Source organism: Lissotriton vulgaris, chromosome 3_1 (genome assembly GCF_964263255.1).
Source record: "Lissotriton vulgaris chromosome 3_1, aLisVul1.2, whole genome shotgun sequence".
Lineage (NCBI taxonomy): Eukaryota > Metazoa > Chordata > Amphibia > Caudata > Salamandridae > Lissotriton > Lissotriton vulgaris.
In genome coordinates, this window is record NC_141689.1 from 2,005,241,085 (window position 1) to 2,005,266,464 (window position 25,380).

The 25,380-nt window shown below is 41.2% G+C and overlaps 1 protein-coding gene across 1 annotated transcript in view; it reads left to right on the forward strand.

Annotated features, from left to right (window-relative positions):
* Positions 1-25,380, forward strand: part of WWC2 (WW and C2 domain containing 2) — a 957,428-nt gene that overhangs the window by 892,001 nt on the left and 40,047 nt on the right. Inside the window, exon 21 of the mRNA XM_086962466.1 lies at positions 1,643-1,885. Coding sequence (XP_086818592.1) covers positions 1,643-1,885 — 243 coding nt within the window. The remainder of the gene's footprint in view (positions 1-1,642; positions 1,886-25,380) is intronic.

A 25,380-nucleotide genomic window follows, 5' to 3' on the forward strand; every position in this document is an offset into this window, starting at 1 on the left:
TTCAGGCCCACTTCCAAGAATCCAGGACTGGGTTGGCACTACTTGGGAGGACAGAATTCCAGATGTCAGAGTACAGGAGCTTGGTTCAAGGTGGTTGGAAGCCTGTTATGTGCCTGAGGCTAGTGATCAGGAGGCCAGCCAAAGAGACCTTAGAGTCACTTTGTGATGCTGGGTTTAGAGATGCAGGTCCAGTCTTTCTCACCCTGGCAAGGAGGGCAGTATGTCAGCACAGCAGGGCAGAAATCATTCAGAGCAGCAGTCGGGCAGAGTGGCGGCACAGCAGTCCTTTTTCCTGCCAGAGTCCTCAGATCCATTAGTATACTGAAGAGTTGGGTCTAAGGGTTCAGTAGTTATATCTGGTGCCTACTTTGAAGTGGAGGAAGCTTCTAGAGGTTTCCTCCCCCGTGAGGTGTCCTGCATCTCCTTTCTTCCTGTCCAGGCTTCAACTTGTCTGGGGTCTCAAAGGACTAGGGACAAACCCTTTGTGAGAGGGCTCAGGCAGGAGCTTTGTGACTTGCAAGGTGTGACTTGCAAGGGTGGTAGGTGATAGCTTCTACTCCTCATTAACTCACAGTGGCTCATTCTGCCAGCACCTATATTTTCTTTGTCCCACTGCCTAGGAACAATACACAAAGACTAACTTCCTGCTACACCTAGTCATGTGACCCGGAATTAGGCTGCAGGCAACTAATTGTCAGGACAAGAAACCAGCAACATTCTAAAAGTGTCATTTTTGGAATTGTGATTACAAATCCAACTTTACCTTTAAAGAGGGCTTTTAATTACAATTCTTTAGTCACCAAACTCACTCTGCTTACCTTTTCGTAATTAGAAGTTGCAGCTCATTAAATGCAATAAAGTACCTATTACGTTATCCAATGAGAGAGGTATGGTTTGCAGTAGTGAAAAGCAAATGTAAGTGATTTGCAATACAAGGCCATGTAAAATTTAAAAACACATGTCCCACTTTTTAATTACACTGCACACTGCCCTCTGGGCTGTGTAGTGCATACCCTAGAAGTGACTTATGTGTGTAAAAAAGAAAGGTTTAGGCCTGACAAAAAGTTTTTCTTTGCCAGGTTGATATGGTCTTTTAAAACAATTACAGGCCTGAGACATGTTTTAGGGCGACTTTAGCGGGTGGCACAACAAGTGCCTCAGGCCCTTTAGTAGCTTTTCATTCACATACCCTGGGCACAAGTAGTACCACTTTACTAGGTACTTACAAGTAAATTAACTATGCCAATTGGATGTCAGTCAACCATGTTTTAAGGAGAGGGCACAATTACTTTACCCCTGGTTAGCAGTGATATGGTGGGCAGAGTCCAAAAGCAAAAATGAAATCAGCACAACAGGAGGGTTGTAGAGAAGACCCACGCCAAGGATGCCAGGTCTAACAGTTGTGAATATCTTTTAAGCTAGTAACACATGAGGTATGTCTTTCTGGGTTTGTCAATACTCATTTTTAATTGTATTTTGTAAAGTTTGTTTATAATCAATCCAAGTGCTGTAAGTGATACCAGTAACATGTTGTTGCCACAAACCTCACCACAGACACAGTCATACTGTGTAAAACAAGTAGCTTTATTATTTGGTTGCTAAATAAATATATTGCATATGTTTCCCTTTGGTTTTGGTCTAGCCTCTATGCCAGCCGATCATGAGACGAGCCACCCAGGAGCATCCTGTGCGCACATCTCTGGACTTGGAGCTGGACCTCCAGGCATCCAGGACCCGACAGCACCGATTGAATGATGAGCTGCAGGCCCTACGAGACCTCCGACTAAAGCTGGAGGAGATGAAGGCCAATGGAGAATCAGAGCTACCCCAGTGTGTTCTTGAGAATGAGAGGTTCCAAAAGCTTTTGAAGCAAGCTGAGAAACAGGTATCAGTCATTTAAAAGAATGTTGTACACAGTTTTACCATGGGAGCAATGGGCATGATTTGTGCTAATGTGTAATTCACACCATGTACTGGTTGCACCGTATCATTTAGGGCGTGGCAGTATTTACTTTATTTTATCGAAATTCGCATCTGCCTACTAGAGCAGAATTAAAAGTCAAGGGGGATGCCGGCATCCTTCCTACAAACCGCAGTCTATCTAGACTGAGCAGTTCAAATGGTTCTCACTATTGAAACACAGTCCAGTGAGAACAGCAAGAACCACCCGGTGGATGAACCACAAGAAACACTTAAAGATCACCTGTTTCTCAGGTTTGCATGCAGAGCGAATTTGGACAGTTTTTCTAGAACAATTTTACTCCGCTTGCAAATTTAGAAAAGGGTTGGATTTCACCTCTCCCACCCCATTTGCATGTCTAAGCTATAACTACCCTATTTAATCAGGTGTAACCTTTTTACTTCTCTCTATGTACGTGTCTTTATGTAGACATATTTATCACATGAAATATGAAAATCATTTATACACAGACACATGTGAAGTAATTATGTACATGTATTTCACACCTGAGCCTGTAGTTAAACTTTTGTGAATCATGAATAACTAATGCATGTGGCATTACCTCTAGAAACCTTCCTTCATCCCAATCCTTACTACCTTGAGATGGTGTCATCTCCCCCTGGGCATCTCCTGACCTAGCCAAACAAAACTACTCCTTCTTAGTCCTCACCTGCTAAATAGGCTAATGAAGGCAGGGGATGCCTGTGTCACATCCTGTTTTTTGACTGCTTCCGCAGACATTCTTTAGATAAACCAACTGGGTTTCCTGGCCCCAACTGATTATTCTGGATGTAAAACTTACTGCAGGGGCTGGGTAGGAAAGTAAACACCATCAGGAGGCCTGCTCTTCCCACCTTCCTCTTACCTTCCACCAAGCAGATGAAAGAAAATCAGACCCTGGCTGAATTCCTACAATGGGGGAAGCGTGGAGGAGGTTTAGCGGCTGATAGATCTAAAAAGGAGCCAGTTGGGAAGCTCCCTTGAAATGATTCACGCTAAGGGCACACGTGATCTAAGAAAGAATACTTTTTATGGCATAGATGAGTGTAGGCCAGTTTTCCGGCATTTCACGTCTTGTTCTTGGGTTTTTATAAAGAGAGGAGAGTTCATTGACTAACTCCCCCTCCTTCATTTTTTTGTAATAATGTTCAATTTTTTTGTAATAATGTTGAGGACGTAAAGTTCTTCTACTGTCTGCTGAGCTTAGCGAGGATGAATTAACCATCCTTCTACAAGTGTCATTGACACGAGCATAGCTTTAGATGCCTGTGGTTCCTCAAAATTGTAGTGTTTGAGGGTTTTGGCCAAGTTTGTTGTCATTTCATAAGCAACATGGAACATCTCCCATCAACACCATACGTAACATGAAAACAAGATACAGTTGGCAGTGAACAAAGCAAACTACAGACTTGATCCTGTTCCCATGGATTTTCATGTTCTGAAGACCTGTAAAAAATATAGATTAATAATAGGCCTCAAGGAATTCCACGTCTATGTCAGTCTGGCAGTTGAAAGGAGGGACTGCAATAGCATTTCCTTCTAGGTTTGCACCTTCCATTGAAGAGTCAAGTAGTCACTCTACTCAAAGGGCTTATGAATGCTATTGGACATCCTTTTCTACTTGGTGTGCTGTCAAATGTATTAGTCATTTTAACTTTGAGCCTAACTTGATTGTGCAATTCCTTCAGGATGATTTCAATCTGCGTTTGGCTGTTTTCACTTAAGGCTGTCTGATCTTCTTGGGGTGGTCCAGCCAAGATGGAGTTCTTATGTGAAAACGTCTTAAGGATTTTATCTTTGTTATCCTACCATCTTGAGGGTTGCTGTTGATTCTTAATGCCCTACAGTTTCTTTTTTTCAAATTGCTGGAACAGGTTGAATTAAAGTTTATTAACCTCAGTGGTGTTTTTTGTTGCTCTTACCTCTGCGTGACATGTAGGAGAACTGGGATCTTTGTCTGTCTAAATTGCTTCCCTTCAGGTTTTTCCTGACAGATTGGGTTTATGACTGGATCCAGATTTTAGTCTAAAGTAGTATCTTCTTTTTGTCTTCTGCTGAAAAAGCACTCTTCCTTTTTCCCTTCTCCTCCTTCTCCTGAGGAGGAATCTCTACATTTATTGACTGTAACACACACTGCCCAGATTAACTTTTCTCATTTTGCTGGTTACAGACTTTGTGAAGCACTTTTTTGAATTTTGGTATCCTAAGGAAAAGCTAAAATACTTCAACGTCCTCTTTAATCCAATGGATAAAGGCTCTGATATCTCGTGCCTATAACTTACCATATCTTTATCATGTCCATCCAAGGGCATTCTACCCGTGGTATGGGTCTCTCCTGCACAAACATCAAGGGGGCTTCATTCAAGATGTTTGTTGAGCAGCTCCATCCATATTTGTCCCCACCTACAGGTTAGATGTATGAGATCAGCAGTCCTAGGATGTTAGGATCAGAGTCCTTGCTGGTGATTTTTCCAAATGAATACTCTTTTGTAATGCTTTAGTGTTTAATAAACTAGAGTAGCATTATTTTAGAGTTTGTTATTTGGATATGAAATCTCAAATGGTCTGCTTTGATATATCCTCAAGTAGTAAGAACTAAGACAAGGGAAGTGTTGAGGAGGTAATGCTTGGAATACTTACCAGTAATCTTCATAACTCCAATTATCCTTCCACATCCCAGTACTTGCATCCCACCTCCCTCCAAAGTTCATAATCTTGAGTACCAGAGCTAGTTGATGACAGGACATGACAAGTCAATTTACCTAATGAAGAAACTAAAACCTTACATCCCAGTGCATCATTGAGATCGAGCAATCGGGGGGGCGTGGTCTGGCCACGAAGGAAGATGGCCGCCTGAAGATTGAGCTCCGTTGTGGGACGGACTCCTGACGAGCCACTCTCCCGCACCTGGACCGCCGGACCTACCTATTCATGCTCCATTGTCACCGGAGGGCATGTGGAACGCACTGGTGGCTTCATTTCCAGCGGAGCGGTGATCTTTCTTCTTTGTTTCAAGTCCGGTGAGGTGAACGCCCGCTTTGCTGACGTGCTCCGAGATCTGCGCGTCGACTGAGGCCGCGCCTCCTCTCACCACAGGGCCGCGCCTCCTCAAACTACAGCGCCGCGCCTCCTCGTATTGCAGGGCCGCGCCTCTTCAGATACTGCGCATGTGTCCGCTCTGCAGTGCTCCTTCATGCGGTCATAGCGGCATTCCTCTGCATTGCTGGCAAAGTTCTTTTCCTTCAATGGGTGAATAGAACAGGAGGAGGGAAATTAAAATGAACATGCTCAAGTAACATTTCCTTTTCTGCCCTCCTACACAACGGAGCCCCACAGCTTTTACCTTCATTCCATGTCTCTCCAGTGGTGCCTCTCAGCATTATTCCATTCAACTTAGCTTTGCCTGGTTTTATATAGAAAAGGGCAAATATCATCATCTATACTACTTTTTCCTCACATATTGCGCCTTGGACAGTCTCCTCTTGTTTCATGCGCAGGGCAATTAAATTTACTCCTGTTCTTTACATGACATTCAATTCCTGCTCAACTGACTCCAGCCTTCTCTTTTGCGACATGGCTTCATGAGATACTCTGTCACGGAGTGCTCACTTTCAATTGCCTTACAAGACTGCACTTCCTCATACTTTGTGTGCATTCAAATGCTATAACAATGTTTCCTTAATTACGCAGGAACTTTTACATTAATCCTCATTTGCCTTACTTAACCTTTGCTGCGTATTCTGTCATATCCCCATGTTACTTTATGGCGCATAATGCTTTCTATTAATGTACTGCGCCTGTATATATGACAGAACTAGTTTTTCATGTAATAATGCTAAGGTGCTTTTCTTCCATTTTAACAGATATGGGTTATAGTCTGTATTTGATCTATTTCATCTGTTGCAGCGCTTTTGCTTCCAGCTTGTGGATTTTCGATGTGTATCATTTATTTATACGTCGCAAATGGCACATTCTAACAAAGCCAGGCCTGATGCTATATGTCATTTACTATAGCTACTAATTATTCTTTGATTGTAGGCCTTTTCTTCACTGGCTCGCTGCAGTCATTTATTTTGTCATTTGATGCACCATTGTTTTCACCATTGCTTCATATCGTAATATTCCATCAATTCGTTTTTGTAGAGCAACTGTGCAACCGTGTGTCACAATGTCTACCAACAGGAATGGTAACAGAACCCCTAAACAACCACTCTTCTCTGAAGTGACAAAACAAACTCCCAATTTGCCAGTGAAAAGTAACGTATCCTCATCGCCTTCCCCATCCCAAGCTATAACACCTCAGAGTGACAAGACATTATCTGACACTATGCAACGAATCTTGCAGGAACTTTCTGGGGTTAATCGCCGATTGGAGGGGCTAGATATCACCATGACATCACTGGCTGCAGAAACTAAGTCAATAAAAGCAGAGCTCACTACTTTTCATACAAGAATTGACAACATTGACTCTAAAATTCTGGATATGGAAAGCCGCCTAGATTCAGTTCAGAGTTCAGAGCAAGACCTTCTTTTTTTGCGTAGCAAAATCATTGATTTGGAAGATCGCAGTCGTAGAGACAATGTCCGCTTTTTTGGATTTCCAGAAAACAGTGAGAAGCAAGACATGAAGTTATTTCTCTATGACACTCTTCCCACTCTGACTGGTATCTCCTTTACTCCTCCTCTTGAGATTCAGCGTGCTCATAGAATTGGTCCTCCACGTTCAGATGCTTCTGCACGGCCAAGACCAGTTATTGCATGTTTTCTTCGGCATGAACAAACTCGACAAATTTTGTCTATGGCTCGTTCTCGTGGTTCCTTTCTTTTTCAAGGTCATACCATTCACTTAGCTGCAGACTTTTCGAAAGAGACGAACGAGCGACGGAAGGCATTTCTTTCCATGCGGCCTCAATTGCGTCAAATGGACATCAAATATGGATTGTTTGAGCCTGCACGTTTTCGTATCACCAGAAATGGAGAATCTAAAGAATTTTACGATCCTGCACATTTACAACAATTTTTGGATAACATCAAATCTACCGACATGGAAACTCAATCTTCTCATTGTGACCAACCTCCGTCATATACTTCTCCATCCTCAAATTTTCCAATGCCACACTCAAACACCTTTGGTGATTCCAGACAACGTGGTAGAGATTTCACTCGTCTGAATCGATCCCAGGACGATAAGGCTTCAGCTCTGCACTCCATCTCCACCCTTACTAATGTACCACAGAGGGACAAATCTAGATCACCTCTCAAAAAGCCATCAGATGCTGACTGAATACTCTCTACCGATCCACTTGTATATTTTTGTGATTTCTTGTTCTCCCTTCTAAATGCCATTATAGATACTGACTGGTATCACTTTGCCTATTCCATGGTTCATTTTGATGCTTTATTGCATTATTTAATGTAGTTACTTCTGTTTCTAATCTTATATTGCAATACCTGTATTAATGCTATTGTGTAATCTCATGTTCGCACTGTTCTCCGCTTTTGAAGCACATTTCTACCTACTACTGTATGGCTTCTTGCATGTTCAGGTTATAGTAATCATCTCTTGCATGTCTTTTCCTCATGGTTAAGCCCATCCCTTTGGTGATATTAGTATCGCTTAATCTGACATTGCATATTTAGTTTCCTAGTTATTCAAATATTGAGGTAAGTATTATTGTTTAACCACATCGCTGCTGTGGTTATTTTTACCCTGTGCTGGAAACTGCTATTTGGCTTTATTCATGGCGAGCTCAGCTCGTCATCTGCACAGCTCAACTGTGCCTCATGACGAGCTGAGCTCGTCATGAGCATGGAAGGGGTTAATTTGTTTTAATGTCAGCTTTGCTGTTTCCTTTTTCTTTTTTGTTCCAATGTTTTATTATATATGTTTTTATCCCCTCCTCTTCTCTCTCTGCTCTATATTTTTCTTCGTCCTTTCTATATTACATTTATCACTTGTTCTCTCTCCTTGTATTTTATCTTTTATACTTCTAACTCTACTTTGTACACTCTTTCTGTTATGTATTATGTCTTTCGTTATTCTCAACACCTTTTGTCTTCGTCTATTGCACTTCTTTCCTAATCTTTTACCATAGTTACATCATATTGTAGATGTCAATATGCTTATTTCATTGCTTTGTATTATACAGTAATATTTTATGGTTTCTTATGGTTATGATACTGTTATTTTAGTTTATTGTAACTTTCATATATTCCATATTATCCTTTATTCATTTGATCCACATTTTTCTTTCCTCGGACGGAGTTCCGTCCCACGGCGTTGCTACAGTGCGCCCAGACCCGCGGTTAACAGTCTCGGTTCCTTCTTTCTTTTCCTATTTTGTTTTCCTTTTTTCTTTTTCTCTATTTTTTCTATTTTAGATATTTACTCTGCTTATCTAAACACTTCTCACATCCTCTTTTCTTTTCTCTCTTTCATTAGTCTCTCAGAATTTTATACACCCTCTTTTTTGTTTTTTTTGTTCCTCAGGGTACCCTCTTTATCCTTTTTCTCTGTATATATATATTTTTTCTATCCTATTCTTACAACTCTTCTATTATGTCTTCCATTCATCCTCTCTCAGTGGTTTCCTGGAATGTTCATGGTCTCACCCATTACATTAAACGGAAAAAAGTCCTTTCATATTTGCGCTCTAAACATGTGGACATTGCTTTACTGCAGGAAACACATTTGGATGATCTTGAATCTAGTAAACTCAGCAGAGATTGGGTCGGAAAGGTTATTTATAGTAGCATTTCTAAATCTGATCCCACCAACCCTAATCCTGTTCGTAAATGTGGTGTAGCTATCCTTATCCGAAAATCACTTCCCTTCACGATTTCCAAGACATGGTCTGATCCGGAGGGTCGATATGTCTTTGTTAAATTGAAAATTGGAAACTCTTTTATTTGTCTCGGATCTATCTACGCTCCACTTGGTGCCAAAAAACAATTTTTCCTTAGGATGAATCGTCTTCTCACAGAAATCAATGCCTCTCAATTTCTCATTGGAGGGGATTGGAATTTGGCTCCAGATCCTGTCCTCGACAAAACAGGCAGTCTTGACAATGTTAACGCTTCAGATAGAGCCATCTTACATGATGTTCTCACCGACAATGGTCTGGTTGACCATTGGAGGCTTAGTCATCCGCAAGATAAAGAGTACACATTCTTTTCTTCTACCCATGGCACATTTTCCCGTCTAGACTATTTCCTTCTTTCACAAAAGGCAGTTCAGTTGGTTACGGAATCGAAAATCCTGGAAGCAGCTATATCCGACCACTCTCCCGTTCTTTTGTCCCTCGATTTAGGTCTCTCTAAGCCAGGTCGCAAACCATGGAGATTGAGCATAAATAGATATAGAACACCTGCAGGTAAAGCTCTTCTACAATCTCACCTCCAAGACTATCTTACTATTAATGAGGATTCAATTTCATCTAAGAGAACGGTTTGGGCAGCAGCAAAGGCTACCATTAGAGGGCAACTTATGCGTGATGCCGCTCTTGCTAACAAGAACAATGCCGCTAAGCAAGCAGAATTTGAGCAGGACATTCAACGGTTTTCTCATTTGTATATTTTAAATCCTACCCTCCAGAATCGTAAATTACTAGAACAAGCACGAATGTCTCTTAATAGTCTTTTTACTTCTAAGGCCGAATACGCCTTACAAAAAATGAAAGGGAGACATTACGAGCAGGGGGAAAAAGCTGGTCGGTTACTAGCTGCACAACTGCGTCAGAGGGAAGCCGCTATGGCGATTCCTGATATTAAATCCAGTCATGGCGATATACTTACTAGACCACAAGAAATTGTTGATGAATTTGCTTCCTTTTATAGATCTCTTTATTCTCCAAGTACTCACATAGATAAACTTAAAATGTCCAATTTTTTAGATGCGATATCTCTTCCACGACTTTCGGATGACGGTAGAGCTTTACTTGATGGTGTTATTACAAAGGATGAGATTTCCTCAGCTATAACTGCCTTACCATACCATAAAGCTCCGGGGGAAGATGGTTTTCCTCCTGAATTTTATAAATGGACTGGTCAGAATATGATAGATACTTTACATGCCGCGTTTCAAGAAGCTGTTGAGGGATCCTCTCTCGGATCTCTTTCTAACAAAGCCATTATAGCTGTCTTACCAAAACCTGGTAAAGATCCCTTGTTCTGTGGCAGTTATCGGCCTATATCTCTCTTGAATACTGATATTAAAATACTAGCTAGTATTCTTGCATCCCGTCTTCATAAAGTTTTACCTTCCTTAATTCATAATTCGCAAGTAGGTTTTGTTCCAGGTCGCTCATCTAGGAACCATCTCCGCACTTTATCTCATGCCTTGTGGTCAGCTAAACATCTGGCAGACGATGCATTACTTCTTTCCCTTGATGCGGAAAAAGCATTTGATCGTATTGAATGGGAATACCTTTTTACAGTCATGCAAAGGTTCGGCTTGGGCGATCAATTTATTGATAAAGTACGTCTGCTCTATGATAGTCCATTGGCTCAAGTTAATTGTGGTGGTTTCTTGTCCACCCCCTTTCCAATTCGTCGTGGCACTCGCCAAGGATGCCCGCTTTCCCCTCTCCTTTTCCTCTTAGCAATGGAGCCTCTGGCTGCCGCAATACGACAATCCACTGAAGTTATAGGCGTCCCTCTTCCAATTGGCCATTCTAAAATTTATTTATATGCAGATGACATTCTTCTTACTCTTACTGACCTTCCTCTTTCTCTTCCAGCTCTCCTTCAAATTATCAACAATTTCTCTTCTTTCTCAGGTTACAAAATAAATTGGGATAAAAGTGAAGCATCACCCATGTCACTTGGCACTACAAAACTAGCAATCTCTGGTTTTCCTTTTCATTGACAATCATCCCGTCTTAAGTACCTAGGCATATTAATTAATAGAGGTTTGGATAGTATGGTCACGGATAATTTGTCTCCTTTATTTACACAAATGCAAAGAGACTTTGATAAGTGGAAAGCTCTGGGACTATCACTCTGGGGACGAGTTCAGGCGGTTAAGATGGCTACTTTACCACGGTTTCTTTATGTTCTAGGTATGCTTCCTCTCCACATTCCCCTACCTACCCTTCGATCCATTGACTCCAAAATAAAATCTTTTATTTGGGGTACAGCTAAACCACGCCTTGCCCTGGCCAAATTGAAGGCCCATCAGTTACACGGGGTTTAGGACTTCCCTCCATTGAGCACTATTCACTCGCCCTTCATATCTCCCAACTCACATTTTTCCTGCCCAAATCTAAACACATTCCTCAATGGGTTCCACTTGAACGTCACCTTTTGGCTCCTGGTTTAGGTCTATCCCTTTTATACGGTACAGGAACTAGTTCTTCCGATCCTAAAAACCCTATTTTATCTGCAATGCATAAATCTTGGCAGAGAGGTCATCGAATACTAAAATCTAATTCGCAAATTCATGTTAAAGCTCCTTTATGGCTTAATTCAGCTATTCGTATTGGTGGTCGCACCTTGTCCTGGCCTTTATGGCAAGAGGCTGGCATTACTTCTATAGATCAACTTTTTCATGATGGAACCTTTAAACCCTTTTCCCAAATTTGCGAGGAATTTCACTTACCTCCTACACAATCTCATAAATATACTCAACTTCAACAAAGTATCACAAAACATTTAGGTTCTCCACCTGAACTACTTTCAGTATCTCCCATGTTGTCTTATTTGCAGTTATGGGGAAATCTTAAAGGTTTGACTTCTGGTCTTTATAAGACGTTTCTACATCCTCTATTTTCACAGCCTCTCTCACACGCTCTTCAGATGAAATGGCAATTCCGTTTATCAGTTGAATATTCCACTATTCAATGGGATCAAATTTTAGAAGGATTACATAAAGGTGTTCGGGAAGCTCGTCTTAAATTCTGTATTTTCAAAATTCTCCATGAATGGCATTGGTCTCCTGTTAAATTGCACCAAGCTAAGTTGATATCACACACGTCCTGCTGGAGATGTTCTGCTTCTGGATGTGATATTACACATATCATTTGCGAATGTCCTCGGACTAGATCCTTCTGGCTTTTTGTGAGGAAGACATTGGCTTCTACAATGTCATTACCCTTATCTTTTACACCTGCCACTATTATTTTACATGATTTTCGTGGTTTTTCGAAACTCTCCAAACCACAAATTCGTCTCCTTCACACTGCTTTGGCCACGGCCAAAATTTGTATACTGCGTCATTGGAAATCCCCCTCACCTCCCTCCCAGGAAGAGTGGTTGGTGGCAATGATACAAACGGCTTTACATGAACGCACAATTTATAATTTACAAGATCAAGCTTCCATTTTTCTCCAAATTTGGTCCCCTTTCTTGGAGACTACTGTGGATGATGACTCTACATCCATTCCTTCCTCTTCTACACATACTGTTTCCGCTTAATTCTATTCCTTCTCTATCACTTTACTGTGGGTACCCTTCCTTTCTTCCAGTTCATTCCCTCTCTGTTTCTGTTGCTCTTGTACTCTTCTCTTTTCTTTTCTGTTCTTCCTTTCTCTTTTCCTTTTCTTGTCTTTTCCTCTCCTCTCATATGATAATTTACCTATTATTCTTTCTTATTTTATCTTATATTGGATTATGGAATATATGTTATTCTTTATTTCCTCATATTTGCTATATCTTATGTAAGTTTCATTATCACTTATATTTTCATATGTTTATCATTATATCATTTTACTTTGTCAACACATTTGTATTTCTATCTGCAAATTTCAATAAAAAATGTCAACACAACGAGATCGAGCAATCGGAAATTGCTCTACACACAGAGAATCAGGAAAGCTAAAATGAGTGGTCGTGCCTTCTCCCATCTAGGGCCCACCCACTGGAACAGACTGCCAGATGAGATTCGACCATGTCCCAATCTAGCACAGTTTAAGAAACAGCTGAAAACTGGATGTTTTAATGATCACTTTCAATCTGTGGATTTAGTTTGCTACCCAGGCGCAGAGCGATCCCTGTGGGGATGATTTGTTGCGCCATACAAATCCTAATAATAAATAATAATAATGGTCCTAATTTCAGGCGGATCCTAACCAGAGAATGTAAAGAGAGAAGGGGAAGAACGTTTTTTGTTTTTGCTTGTTCAGGTGACATCTGGGAGGAGGAAAAATAATCACAAAGTAGTAAGTACTAGGACCGGGTAGGGGTAATCAGAGTAATGGAGATTACAATTAAGTTATTTCGAAATTACACAGATGTCAGTCTAACACCTGGAAAAATTCATCAAGTCTAATCTATTTTCTGCAGAGAAAAAACTGTAATATTTATTTCATTGATTGTTAGTGAACCTGTAGTGCCCTTAAGTCTGCTTAATCAATTACACCACCCGTGTGAATCATATCTCGTATGCACTTTACATTCAAACGAACCATTCTTTACTATGAGTGAGTAATATTCACAACAAAATTAAATGCTTTACATAATAGTGATGTGTTTCAGTATCTCAACTGAATGCATCCATGGTTCACTATATATTTAAAGGTGGGTTCTAAAATCTCTGTTGGTTTTACCTGGCACATTCTGCAAATATCATAATTACTGTTGTTCTCTGTTTAGTTTTGTTATAATAGTGGTTTAACACAAAACTGGCTAAGAAATGTGCCATTTGGTAAATAATATTGTTTTGGCGTCGCACCAAGAGTATGCCTTAGTGAGCTAAGTGACAAAATATACCTCATTGAGCGCATTTCCATAGGAGCACTTCCATGCTCTTCATCTTGCAATAATACATATCAGTGTAAGCATGAGGCCCCACTCCTCCTTTATACCTATAGACTCTAAACAAAAAATTAAACCTTTACGCTGGCATTCTTGTAATATTTTAGGAAAGAGACTCAATCATTCTTACTTAACATACAAAAGTGTACAAATGCATTTATAAATGTACGGTCATAAATCATAGAAACAAAACAAGCATTGACAATGCCAATAGGCCTAGCTTTTGACTGAAAGTGCCTCTTCAGTCACTAGTGAGTTTAGGCACTTTAAGTCATCATAAATGTACTCTGACACTCATCCTTGCACTCAAACTTTTTTTAATCCACCCACTGATTAACTTACATTGAACCACTTACCCATTCTTCCTTTGACCCACTTACTCAGCCACAATAAAACAGATACAAAAGCTCAACAAGTATTTGCAAGATGAAGTAAAAGAATTAAAATAAAACCTACATCACCTAAATGCTATGATTACAAAAATTAAATTAAACATAGCAGTGGTCTGCCGTCTTCTCAGTGATAATGTACATTGTGTATCATTGTTTTAAATTTCCCAAATGTCCCATATTTAGAAGCAATGTGATGACCATCTTAGAACGATAAACAGTGGTTCACTATGGCCAATACCCTTCCAAAATGGCTGCTTGGTTTAGAAGCAGTGACCGCACTGGATGGGATGCATTGCCTATGAAATGAGTAGCAAGCAAGGGCCACAGTGACGCTGTCTGGGGAGCTGCAGTGTGCTCTAAAACAATAATAATAGAATAACAAGCATTTGAATATGATGGAAATAATTGTAATTGTAATTGTAAATAACAATGCCTTTTATTTATGTGTTTTGAAAACCAATTTCATATCTACCATTTCCAGTTTTTAGACCTTTTGTGGGCCCTTAATATTCAGGTAACAAGATACTTTCATAGAGCGTAAATTCTAGTCAGTACATCGCAGTTTTACACATTAAACCCATCTTCCCCTTTAGTTTTGGAGTCTATGTCCCTCTTAATCCCTGCCCCACCATGCTTCTCTCCTTTGGAATGAGCATTCCAACACTATATTAATGTGAAGTGCCACAGTAGAAGGCTGCTGCTGGCCGTCAGCAGGATTGCATGTTTCCCACACTCAGTCTGGTTTCGGACACTTCATTGCTCCCAAGAGAAGCTGTATCTAGAGTATGGCCTAGGGTCTGCTACATGGGAACAACTTTGGCTGGATCGAAGGTGACATTGTGCCACGCTCCTTACATTCACTGTTTCATGGCAGCGTTTGCTTCCAGTTGAAACCAGGAAACATGCATAGCAATAAAAAACACTCAAAACTTCAACACAAAAAATCAAATGCTTACTGCTGATTTGCTGTCGGATTATCAAGCATAAATTAGTATTTTGGTAAACCGTTCTACACATTTGATGTTGATGTTCTGTTGCTTTATCCAGTACAACTTACCCAGACACAAGTAGCACACATTAACACGGTTACTATATCAATGTATTCAGCATTATAGAGTGTAATTATAGGTATAACTGCTCAGCAGATCTGTAAACCAGCTATAGTGAAGGGAAGGTGTCAAAGAGGTTCTAGGCAATGATCCCAGGGTAGAGTATGGATGAAACAGGTTTACAATTAGAACACTGTTTAACACAGGTATACTGTTCCCTTTAAAGCAGTGTCTGCAGGGAAGACCCTAGGTTGGTTTTAAATCAAGCTCTCCTGCTCTTGCAGTGTTCGCCGGATTCCTACATGACAGCTTAATAAGAGAATTGCAGTAGGGTCACCACCACAGGGTATCACTCTGCTAATGATCATCAAGATAATAAGGTGCAGCTGGCCATATCATTGCAACGTTCTATTCGATGCTGTCAGGTTCTCATTTTTCAAAACAGACAGATCAACCGAGACCACAATCTAACAGTGGGCATAGGATTGAATGTTCCTGGCACAGAGTCCATGTGACAACTTTTTCCTCTTTTTAACATTCTGGTACACCTGGAATGTTTTCTGGTAGAGAAGACCTGCTCGAAGTCCTTTGATCAGTCTACGACAAGAGCATGTCACGTTGCTCACTAATAGAGAGCTAGTGTAAAGATTTTTGGGTTCCCCCATAGTGTTAATCATTTTAGTATGTGAGAAAACCATCCCTATGCCCAGGTTTGTGACATAATATACTGGTCCTTTTTAACCTCAACCTCAATGGGTGATGGAGTGGGGAATTATCTACTGGTGCTCCCTGGTAAATCCCTTTAGAAGATCATTACTGGAGCGCTTCATACCCCATAAGTATCAATTGCATGTGCATGTGAATGTTTGGGTATATCTGAGGTGGGATACTGACGTTCCTTCTGTTTATATGAAGCTCCTATGGTGTTGCAGTGCTCTGTATGATCAGCAGAAGCCATACTTTGCTATCTGCCCTTCACAGTGTGTCTCTATACACCACTCTCTAAGATTCCCCACATTCTGGAATGCACTGTAAGACCAAGTGCATCGTCTAGCTTTCAATACACATTCCCAGGAAGGACTTTTTGTGATCTGCCTGAACCTAGGAGCTACTTACACCTGCATGATCTGAGAGACAGAAAAATTGAACAAATACTTTGGCCTTGCCAAATAGCTGTGACCAGCTTGCTCATCCTATGCTCTGTGTCTAAGACAAGTACAGTCTGCCTGTAATACACAAGGCAAAAGGAGACAGTTTAAATCCCATACAGTTGCCATGGAGATGTGGCTTCCTAAAAAAGAAAAGGCACTCAGTAAGGATTGGTTCTCCCAATAAATTTGGGGATAATGTTAAGTTTGACTGTCCATTTGGAAATGCCAATGAGCCCCTATTGCATATGCAGTGTTCTCCTCTCCACACTCAAAGCTCCTCTAATAAATGTGGGAAAAAACAAAGGGAAAAAATCATAGCAGACTTTGTTAAAAGGGTAAGACATAAATGCCTTGTACTGTGGATATCTTTGCCCCTGGTCCTGCTGAAAAGGAAGTTAGGTTGAGTGCTGGGAACCTGCCTAGCAACCACAGAGCCTAAGGTCCCATGGCTGTGCTGTCATGAGCACAAAAGACTGCTGAGTCAGATAAAGAAAGATGAGGCTACTCTACTGAAAAGTCCAAACTTAAGATGAACATCAGAGCACCTCGCTCGAAGATGTACCGCAGAAGCAAGGCATGAAGGCAACTCCATTAGAGGCATGTAGTGAGAAGGACTGGGCATCTGTGAATATTATTGAGGACAGTGGGACTCTCCACAACGGCAGGAGTCCCAGAGTGCTTGCACCGTTGAATTTGACCTGAAGTTACCTAGTCCACATACACTGTTTTGTGACATCGCAGAGACCTAGGATGACTAACCACTCTAGAGACTTATAAACAAGTAGGTACAAGGCACCTGCGCCCTTGACTTATTTTTTAAACAATATAGTATTGCAGTACTTGATTGAGCAAGCTTAGGCCAGCTCCTGCTCTGCTCACCCTGATTTATTCCATCAATGCCTCTTGTTAAGTGAAGAATCTTATGCTTTTCCACATTATTGACATGACGGTCACTACTTCTTGCAGAAACAGACAACCAATGCTCTGGCTCTGGTTCGCTAATCCATTAGTAGGGATAGCTGGTCTTCCCTTCCTTCCACAAACACTCTGCACAAGGAAAATGGAGAAAGACGTAGCATGGGACTTCAACATCTTCACAGTTGCCATAGGCATTTTGTGATATCTGGCTACCTCTTTCAAGGTCTTGTATTGCTTATATCCAACACTTTACTTTCAGCAACATGAACAGCCCTGTTTCATCTAGATGGAAGCAGAACAGGTGTAAGCCTACTGATGGTTGTATACATATGCGGTTATTGGTTTAGGATTGAATACATGTGTGCTGCATTGTAAGGTCCACTACACTAATGCCAATTAGAACATTTCCCAGATGGCAACGAATTGCTGTAAAAAGGCTTGGACTGTAGGGGACTAATGGCAGCTCTGGGATGGGCGGGGAGTTAAACGCCCTGCAGATGGGCCCTGAGGCAGGGGGTGGAGTAGACAACGGAGCACAGAAGCTACAGAATGGCTGCAGTGGGGCTCGAGTTGCAGGTGAGGCCAGCAGAGGGGATAGGAGAAGCCCAGAAGCGTCATAGGGGCTGTGAGAAGCCCAGAAGCTACAGAGGGGCTCAGAGAAGCACAGAAGCTACAAAGGGGATTGGAGAAGCCCAGAAGCTACAGAGGGACTCACAAGAAAGCTGAGGCTTGAAGGGGGCCAATGGACCACAGTACCTGCAGGCGGGATCAAGACGACTGAGGCTAGGAAAGGGTTTCAAAACAGCACTGAGGTTGGGTGGGTCCAATAAGTGCTAGGAAGGAGCAGGAGTGACAAGGTGGTAGGGGGTGAAGTTAACGGGGCGCTAAGGCTGTATGAAGGGGCAGGCAAGTCAGACCCTGGTGTTGCTGGTTCATACAAGGATGAGAGCAATCTCAAAGTTGCAGTGGACTCGGGGCACTACTGAAATAGTTGGATACGGGGAGCATACCGGCACGCAGGGGTGAGAGGACCGAAAGACAAGCAGATACTGACCAGAACAGGTGGGCGCGAAGATTTTCAACTCTGCCCCACGTGTCAGAAGAAACAGAAGGGAAACTGCCATGGACATAGAAAGAGGACACTTTCTTGCCAAATAAAAGTGATTATGGTGAGATGGCAGCGGGCTCCGCTGTTGAAAGAAAGAAAGGCCACTGATTTCAAAGTTGATTTAGGCGGGATTTGTTAATGCATGGCATTGCGCGCTGTTGGAAAAAAACCTGAATGATTTCAAAGTTAATTTAAGTGAGCCACACAGCACAAAACAAAGGTGCACTGCCGCCTTGTTGAATGTGAAGCGCTCTGTGGCGCATTGCACAAATAAACATAATTAAAGTTAAATCAACGTCTCACTGTGCAGTGAGCACTTTTTGTAAATATAAGCAGCCACACAATAGGTGCTGCCACCATATTTTAATTAAAGCGCGGCATGGGGTGAGCGCTTTTTGTAACACATTTGCACATACTGTTTCATATTTGTTAATTGTTTTTGTATTTCCTATGTTGAAAAATGTCATCAGTTTGTGTTGTCCTTAATGTTTGACACAAATTGAATGTTGTTGCATTTGCGGAATAACCCAGAAAAATTGTGAAATAAATCACAAGAGCCTACAAATTTATGCCATTGGCTCTTTTCTTGATTAAACTTTAAATAGCAGCTACTGGATACTTTCAAGTATATAATTAATAGTGGTCTAATCCAGTTAGCTTAGGACCCAAGCCTTCCTTAGGTTACAATTTTGTAAATATAAAGCATGACCTTAAGCTGCTATAGCCAAGGCGGGGGAGCAAGCGAGAAATAAAAAAAGAGTGCTCAGGCACTAGTAAAAGGCATGACGAGTCATACCACATGTAAGAGGGGCAGTTCTCAAGGGAGGTTACAAAAGTAAAAAAGGAAGGACTACCGACTAGATTAACCAATGAAAAACAGCCATTTACAAAGAACAGTTAAAGGAGCCATTTAGGAAGATGGGTGTTACTTAATGCCCATAACCTGAACACAGCATGTCTCAAAAAGACAGTGCAAGCACTGCCTAGGCGAGACCTAAAAAAGAAGGAAGCCTATGATCAGGAACCTATTCAATAAGAAAATGTAACACTAATGGACTGGTCGACCAGTCATGGCACTGGTTCACACTCATTTTCAGGCAAAGTTGTGCATTTGGTCAGCTAACATTCAGTCACTCTTGGGGCAATGGAGCCAGTCACTCAAGTAGGCTGACCCATTGCTCCGTGCTGGATGTTGTTATGCATAGAAGCAGAATTAGAACGACACTTGGACAGACCAATGGCAGAAGAGAGCTGATCCAAAGACCCTCTGTGTGTGTGTGTGGATTTGTGTGTGTATTTATATGTATGTATTTTACTGATTTATATTTATCACAGGAGCTTGACAGACAAATAAATCTTTCAGGTTGTTCTGTGAGGGTCTATCAAGGCCCATTACAGTACAATATAAACCTTCTATCCCCAGGTTTGGCCACATGGGGTGATCAACACCGAAAAGTCATGTCTTCTAAGGTAATTATTGAGATTCCATGGACCACAATACTTGTCTGTGGGTTTTAACAAAATGTAATAACAATGTACCATTAAGGCTCATTGATTGATATACCAACTTTTCATAAAAAAATAAGCCTTTTCATAACTTTTCATAACAGATCAGACTTATGCCATTTGAAATAACTTTTTTTCCAGGAAATGAATGTGGCCTATATCCTTAAATATTGGCTTGTAACCAATGACATGCTACATTGAGCACATGTTTCCCACAAGGCAACCGTCAGACATCTAGTTATACAATTATGCATTTGTACATTGGCAATACAATATAGAACCCTTCTTGCATCTAACATTGGTTCTAGTAGGGCAAATCATCTACCCTGAGGCTTTATCGAAGTAGGTAACAAACTTCAGGATTCCTGAGTAGTACAGTGATCTGTGACCCTCCCTGTAACTAAGTATCTATTTACGATCCTATAGGATATCTACCTTTTCTGCGTGAACACCCCCAATTAGTTGTCTTTTGCTAGACCCTATTTTGTTGCTGCTTTTTCGACTCTGGCCTGCGACATTGCTGTCCTGTGTATGTATTCTGACCCCTAAAACATGAGAACATTGGCTGGTCCCTGATTGCATTAATGTTCTATAATGCCAGAGTATATGGTGCAGAAATACACCCATGGCATGAAAAGTTAACTCTCACATGAGGACTGCAGTACTTTCTATGCCAACCAATAGTGTGACAAAAGAAAACATGGCTTGTAGCCTGACTGCTGCAGTGTAAGTCCTGAGACTTTTTGAAATAACCCCTTTGGGCAGGTAAAAACCTCCCTTTTATGTATTGCTAAGCCCCCCTGATATAGGCATTTTAGTCCACAAGGTAGGGTGCTTTATATTCAAAAGTGGGGCATGTAGAAGATTAATCTTACCATTTCCTTACACTGACACAGCTTTACAAGCTATTTCCACTTTGTCAGGGCTAACTGTCCTACGTAGAAAATCAGTGTGCAAATTCAAATACTAATGCTGCTAACTCTGCTAAAGGACTAGCTAAAAAAACACTATTTTTAGTATTTATTAAAAATCCAATTTAATCATGAAGGTGGAGTTTTATTAGATAGTGAGGAAATGTAACTTTTGGAAAGTTACTTTCTCCCTGCCTGAAGTTATTGGAGGCAAATTTGCATTAACTGTTCAGAAACTCCCAGTCTGTACTCAGTCTTAAAACTTGTGAATGAGGTGTGAAATGCCTCAGGAGCTAACAATATGCTGACCTGATTGGACAGAGTTGACTCCTGAAAATTCCACAGAATATCAGAGTTGGGTCTACGAGCATCCTGTAACACCACCCTGTCAAATCCTGCTTGATAGGTGTGTTGAGCCAATGTAACACTCGGGGAACACTCAAAAAGGAGTGAAAGGGATGCCAAGACAATGCTTTTGTATCACCTGTCTGGTTAATGGAGGATCATACTTTTGTTGAGAGCACAGTGTCTACTTCAAACTGGATTTTAGTGTTAGATGTGATGTGATTTCACTTATGATACTCCCACATGCATCCTATTCCTCAGAGACCAAATTTAGTGTGGCCAAAGACTTTCTCCATCATGAACGTGCACTAACACATAGCATTTTGGGCTTGTTTGCATGAAGGTGAACAGGAATTACTGCAAAAGTGCGTGGGGTTTCCCTGGGAACCTTTACCCCAGTGGTTAAAAATAGCCCAGGAGTCCTCCTACCCTCCAGCTCGCAACCCAAGCCTTCAAAAACTGCATTTTCAATTTATAGGTTAAGCCTAATACGAATATGAGCTGTAGCATAACTTAGTGAACCAATCAACCTTTTAACCTTTGTCATAGGCATGTCACTATAAACTGCTAGAGCCTACTGTATTGAGAGTAAGATATATTAACCATCAGTCATTAAGTCCTAAAATTACATATGCAAAATTACTGTTGCCAAAACATATTCAGGCTCTTTAAAAGGACCTAACTAGGATTATCACATTGCACATCTTCAGTCTTACTGATTTGTTAGAGGGGATGAGCAACACTAAACCACTTGCCTAGTATAGTAATTTGTGGCAGTCCATTTAGCAAGATATTTGTTTGGAGCCTTTAATCCACCCTCAAAACTCTTTTGCTTTAACATCTCCTTTCCAGATCAGATCAGATCTATGGTATCTATAGTATCTTACATAACGTTTCCCAATGATTTAACGCAGGCCTATATCCCTTATCATTGCTTGTGCACCATAATCAACTCAGACCCATTGTACTTAGCATGATATGTTATTTACAAAATAAATAACTTTACATAATAAATGGTCAGACCTATAGTCATGATCATTGAGCATAAACTTTCCCAAAGGGCAAAAACTGCAATACAAGCAATCTTTTTCTGCAGAAGCACATTACCTCTGCCCAATCAAATGCTTTACTTAGAGCAACCAAAATGTGGGTGACGCCATTGCTCCTCTCTCATTAGGGCTTCTGTTATATCCTATGTATTACATTTCTATGTTTTCAGCCTAGGTCCTCCTAGCTGCTCAGCCAGAGTGAGAGATGGTAACGGAATGTTGGTGTGACTGTGATGAATGGAATGCCTGGGTGCCTGGGTGCCCGGGTGGATGAGTGGTGACAGTTGGATATGGGCTGAGCAGCTAGGCAGGCTGCTCCTGGTGGTACTGGTGTAGGAGATGTAGGAGCTGGTATATGACTGAACTGAGGTGGATACTACCCTGAACTGGAACCAATAAAGAAGACTTGAAATAATACTTCAAGGCTACCAGTGTCTCTGTGTGCAGGGTATAACATTTATTTTGGTGACGAGCAGACCTGGACCCAAGTGTGCTTAAGGACAGAACAGAAACTAAGAGATTACTAAAAAAAATCCAGTTATCAGCGTAACTACAAGAAAAATAAGCATCTACATGAAGCACAATGGAGTAAAAGGCAAGCTAGCTCCACCAGTGTCCATTGCATCGGACGACCCCAATCTGTCCAGCCTGAACTTACTCCATGGTTTTGACCACGGGTATGGTCTGTATGTTAGAGTATGAATGGACTAACTTTTACCCTACCACGTCCTTTTGTATCTGCCGTATGGATGTATCTACTGCATAAAGGAAATGTGGCTGCACAGATGTGAGTTAAGGATTAACTCAGTGAAACTAATTCACACTTGACACACATGAGCGGTGTGGTTCTGCAAACATTGGCATTTGTTGGCACATAGAAAGTACAAATTTGCTCATTTAACAGTGTGGGAGTAATGTGCCTGGAGATCTATTTTCATCAAAGAAATATCTAACGGACCCGTGAAATCCACAAGTGCTGCAACAGATGTCTTCATCTATGGGTATGCGCAATGTTTGTCTATTGGCATATGAACTGAAGTGCCATTTTACCATTGTGTTGTGAAGTGTCCTATTTCCACCATTACTTTGCTAACCTGGACATGAAGAGCCCTACTTGAAGAGCCTTACTGAGGAGAGCTTGGGAACTTGCTCACTTGGTGTGTTACTGGCACACATTTATTTTCCAAGGAGTGTTAACAGGAGCAACATGACATAGTTGGTGAGGCATTATTTGTCTTTTATTTTTATTTTCAATTGAGGCCTCCTTGCCAGTTTAACTGACGCACATGATTTAAAATCAGAAGCACGAGCCATGAGCTGCACGAGGACACTTACCTACATGGGTGCCACACCTTGACTCTTCAGTGACATCGTCTTGCATTCACGATTTTGGAATATTCAGCAGTGACGTTCCTGCTTGCTTCTGCTCTTAGTACTGGCTTCGCTCGTATTGAGTGCACAGGCGTGCCGTGAGCCACCCGACACAATGCCATAAACGTGCCGCCATCTTGGGGCTGGCACATTCTACATTATTGTTATCTTCCCATCGAAATTGCCAACCATGCTGCACTGTTTGTGCTGCGAAAGAGTTTTCATTAAAGTTTTCACATGACGTCATGCTGTCTGGGGACAGCGCGAGTTGTACGTTGTGGACGCATCAACTTTTGTGGGGAGGACTGAAGTCAGGAGTCTCCATCTCTGCAACCAGTGTAGCGAAGATTTTTATTAAAGATCAGTGGCACAGAGGAGCTTTTCAGCGTTCTCAATCAAAACACACATGAAATGAAACGTCGTACTGTTTCAATCGGGTGCATTTCTGGGTTTTGTGTAATTTGAAGGTGTCAGGGGACGTCGGGTTGGCAAGATTGACTGCAGTTTTAATTTTGGAGATGGGTGATTTTGTAACAACATAAAACCACAGGTAATTTTTTCATTTTGAGTCCATCTTAAGACTGAACATTGGACATAGTTGTGAGGTTAAAACTGAACATTGGGCACAGTCGTGAGGCAGTAACCTTATTCATCTTGGACATACTTGGTGCCATAAAAATGGAATGCCTTCTACATCATACTTCAGTGGGGTTGTGCCCTTTGCCCATGAAGTGTACCGGGTTAATTTTGAGATGCATGAAGGCACTGAGTACGCTGTTGTGGAGCAGCCACAGAGTTTTTCAAGGTGACACTAGCGCTATATCTTATTTGCAGCTAATTGCCAGCGTTTTTAGTGAATTTCCACACGTTACCTTACAGCAAAGATACCTCACGTATGGCAGTTTAGTGTTCTACAATAGATGGAATTGTATTTGTAATTTCTGAAGTTTAATATTTTGTGATGCCACAGTTTTACGCTATTAATAGCTTGAGACGTCCTAGTCTCCTGGTGGGTGGACATCACAGTTTATCCCTTACATGAGAGTTGTTCTCGTCTTGGTGGGTGGTTTCCCACCTCTGTTTGTTGTGGTTATGTTACATATGTGGTTTGGTGTTGTGATCAATATGTGTAAGTCGTCTTGCGTTGCACGTTTGGTCTGCACGTTTGGTCACATGTGTTGGTAAGTCGCCTTGCGCTGCACATCTTGTCTGTTAGCATGTGTGTAAGTTGCCCTGCGCCTCACGTGTTGTCCTGCGTAAGTCGCACTGTGCTTCAGGTGTTGTTGTGTGTAAGTCGACCCGCACCTCACTTGTTAGTGTTGTCCTGTGTAAGTCGCCCCGCACTCCAGATGTTGTTGTGTGTAAGTCTCCCTGCTCCTCACTGTTGTACCCTCTATGTGGTCCATATTGTGGTACACGTGTATTTTGGTGTTGGTTCACCCTTGTTGTCTGTTTTTGGCCTCAGGTGTTAGTCGTGGGGTGTCCACCCTTTACAACATTATTTTCTAATGGTTTTATTTTGGGAAGGATGGGGTTATTGCTAGCTTGATATTTATTATTGCTATTTCTTGACAATTTATATTCCTTCCCAAAAGTACGCAGTGTTAGTTTTCTTCTCTGCGTTTTAACATTCTTTGTGATTTATTCATTAAATGTCTTAATAATTTTCATGAGGGAGGATGGGGCACATTGATGCACATTTTATATGTTGTATTGTGCCCATCTTTTCTTGATTTGCTTTGTTCACTCTCTGGTGATGTTTTGCTTTTATTTGCATCTCTGAGTTATGACCATTACTGCTTTCTTGTGTATAGTTTTCTTCTTTGCAATTGAAATTTTATAGTTTTCTTCTTTGCAATTGTAATGTTT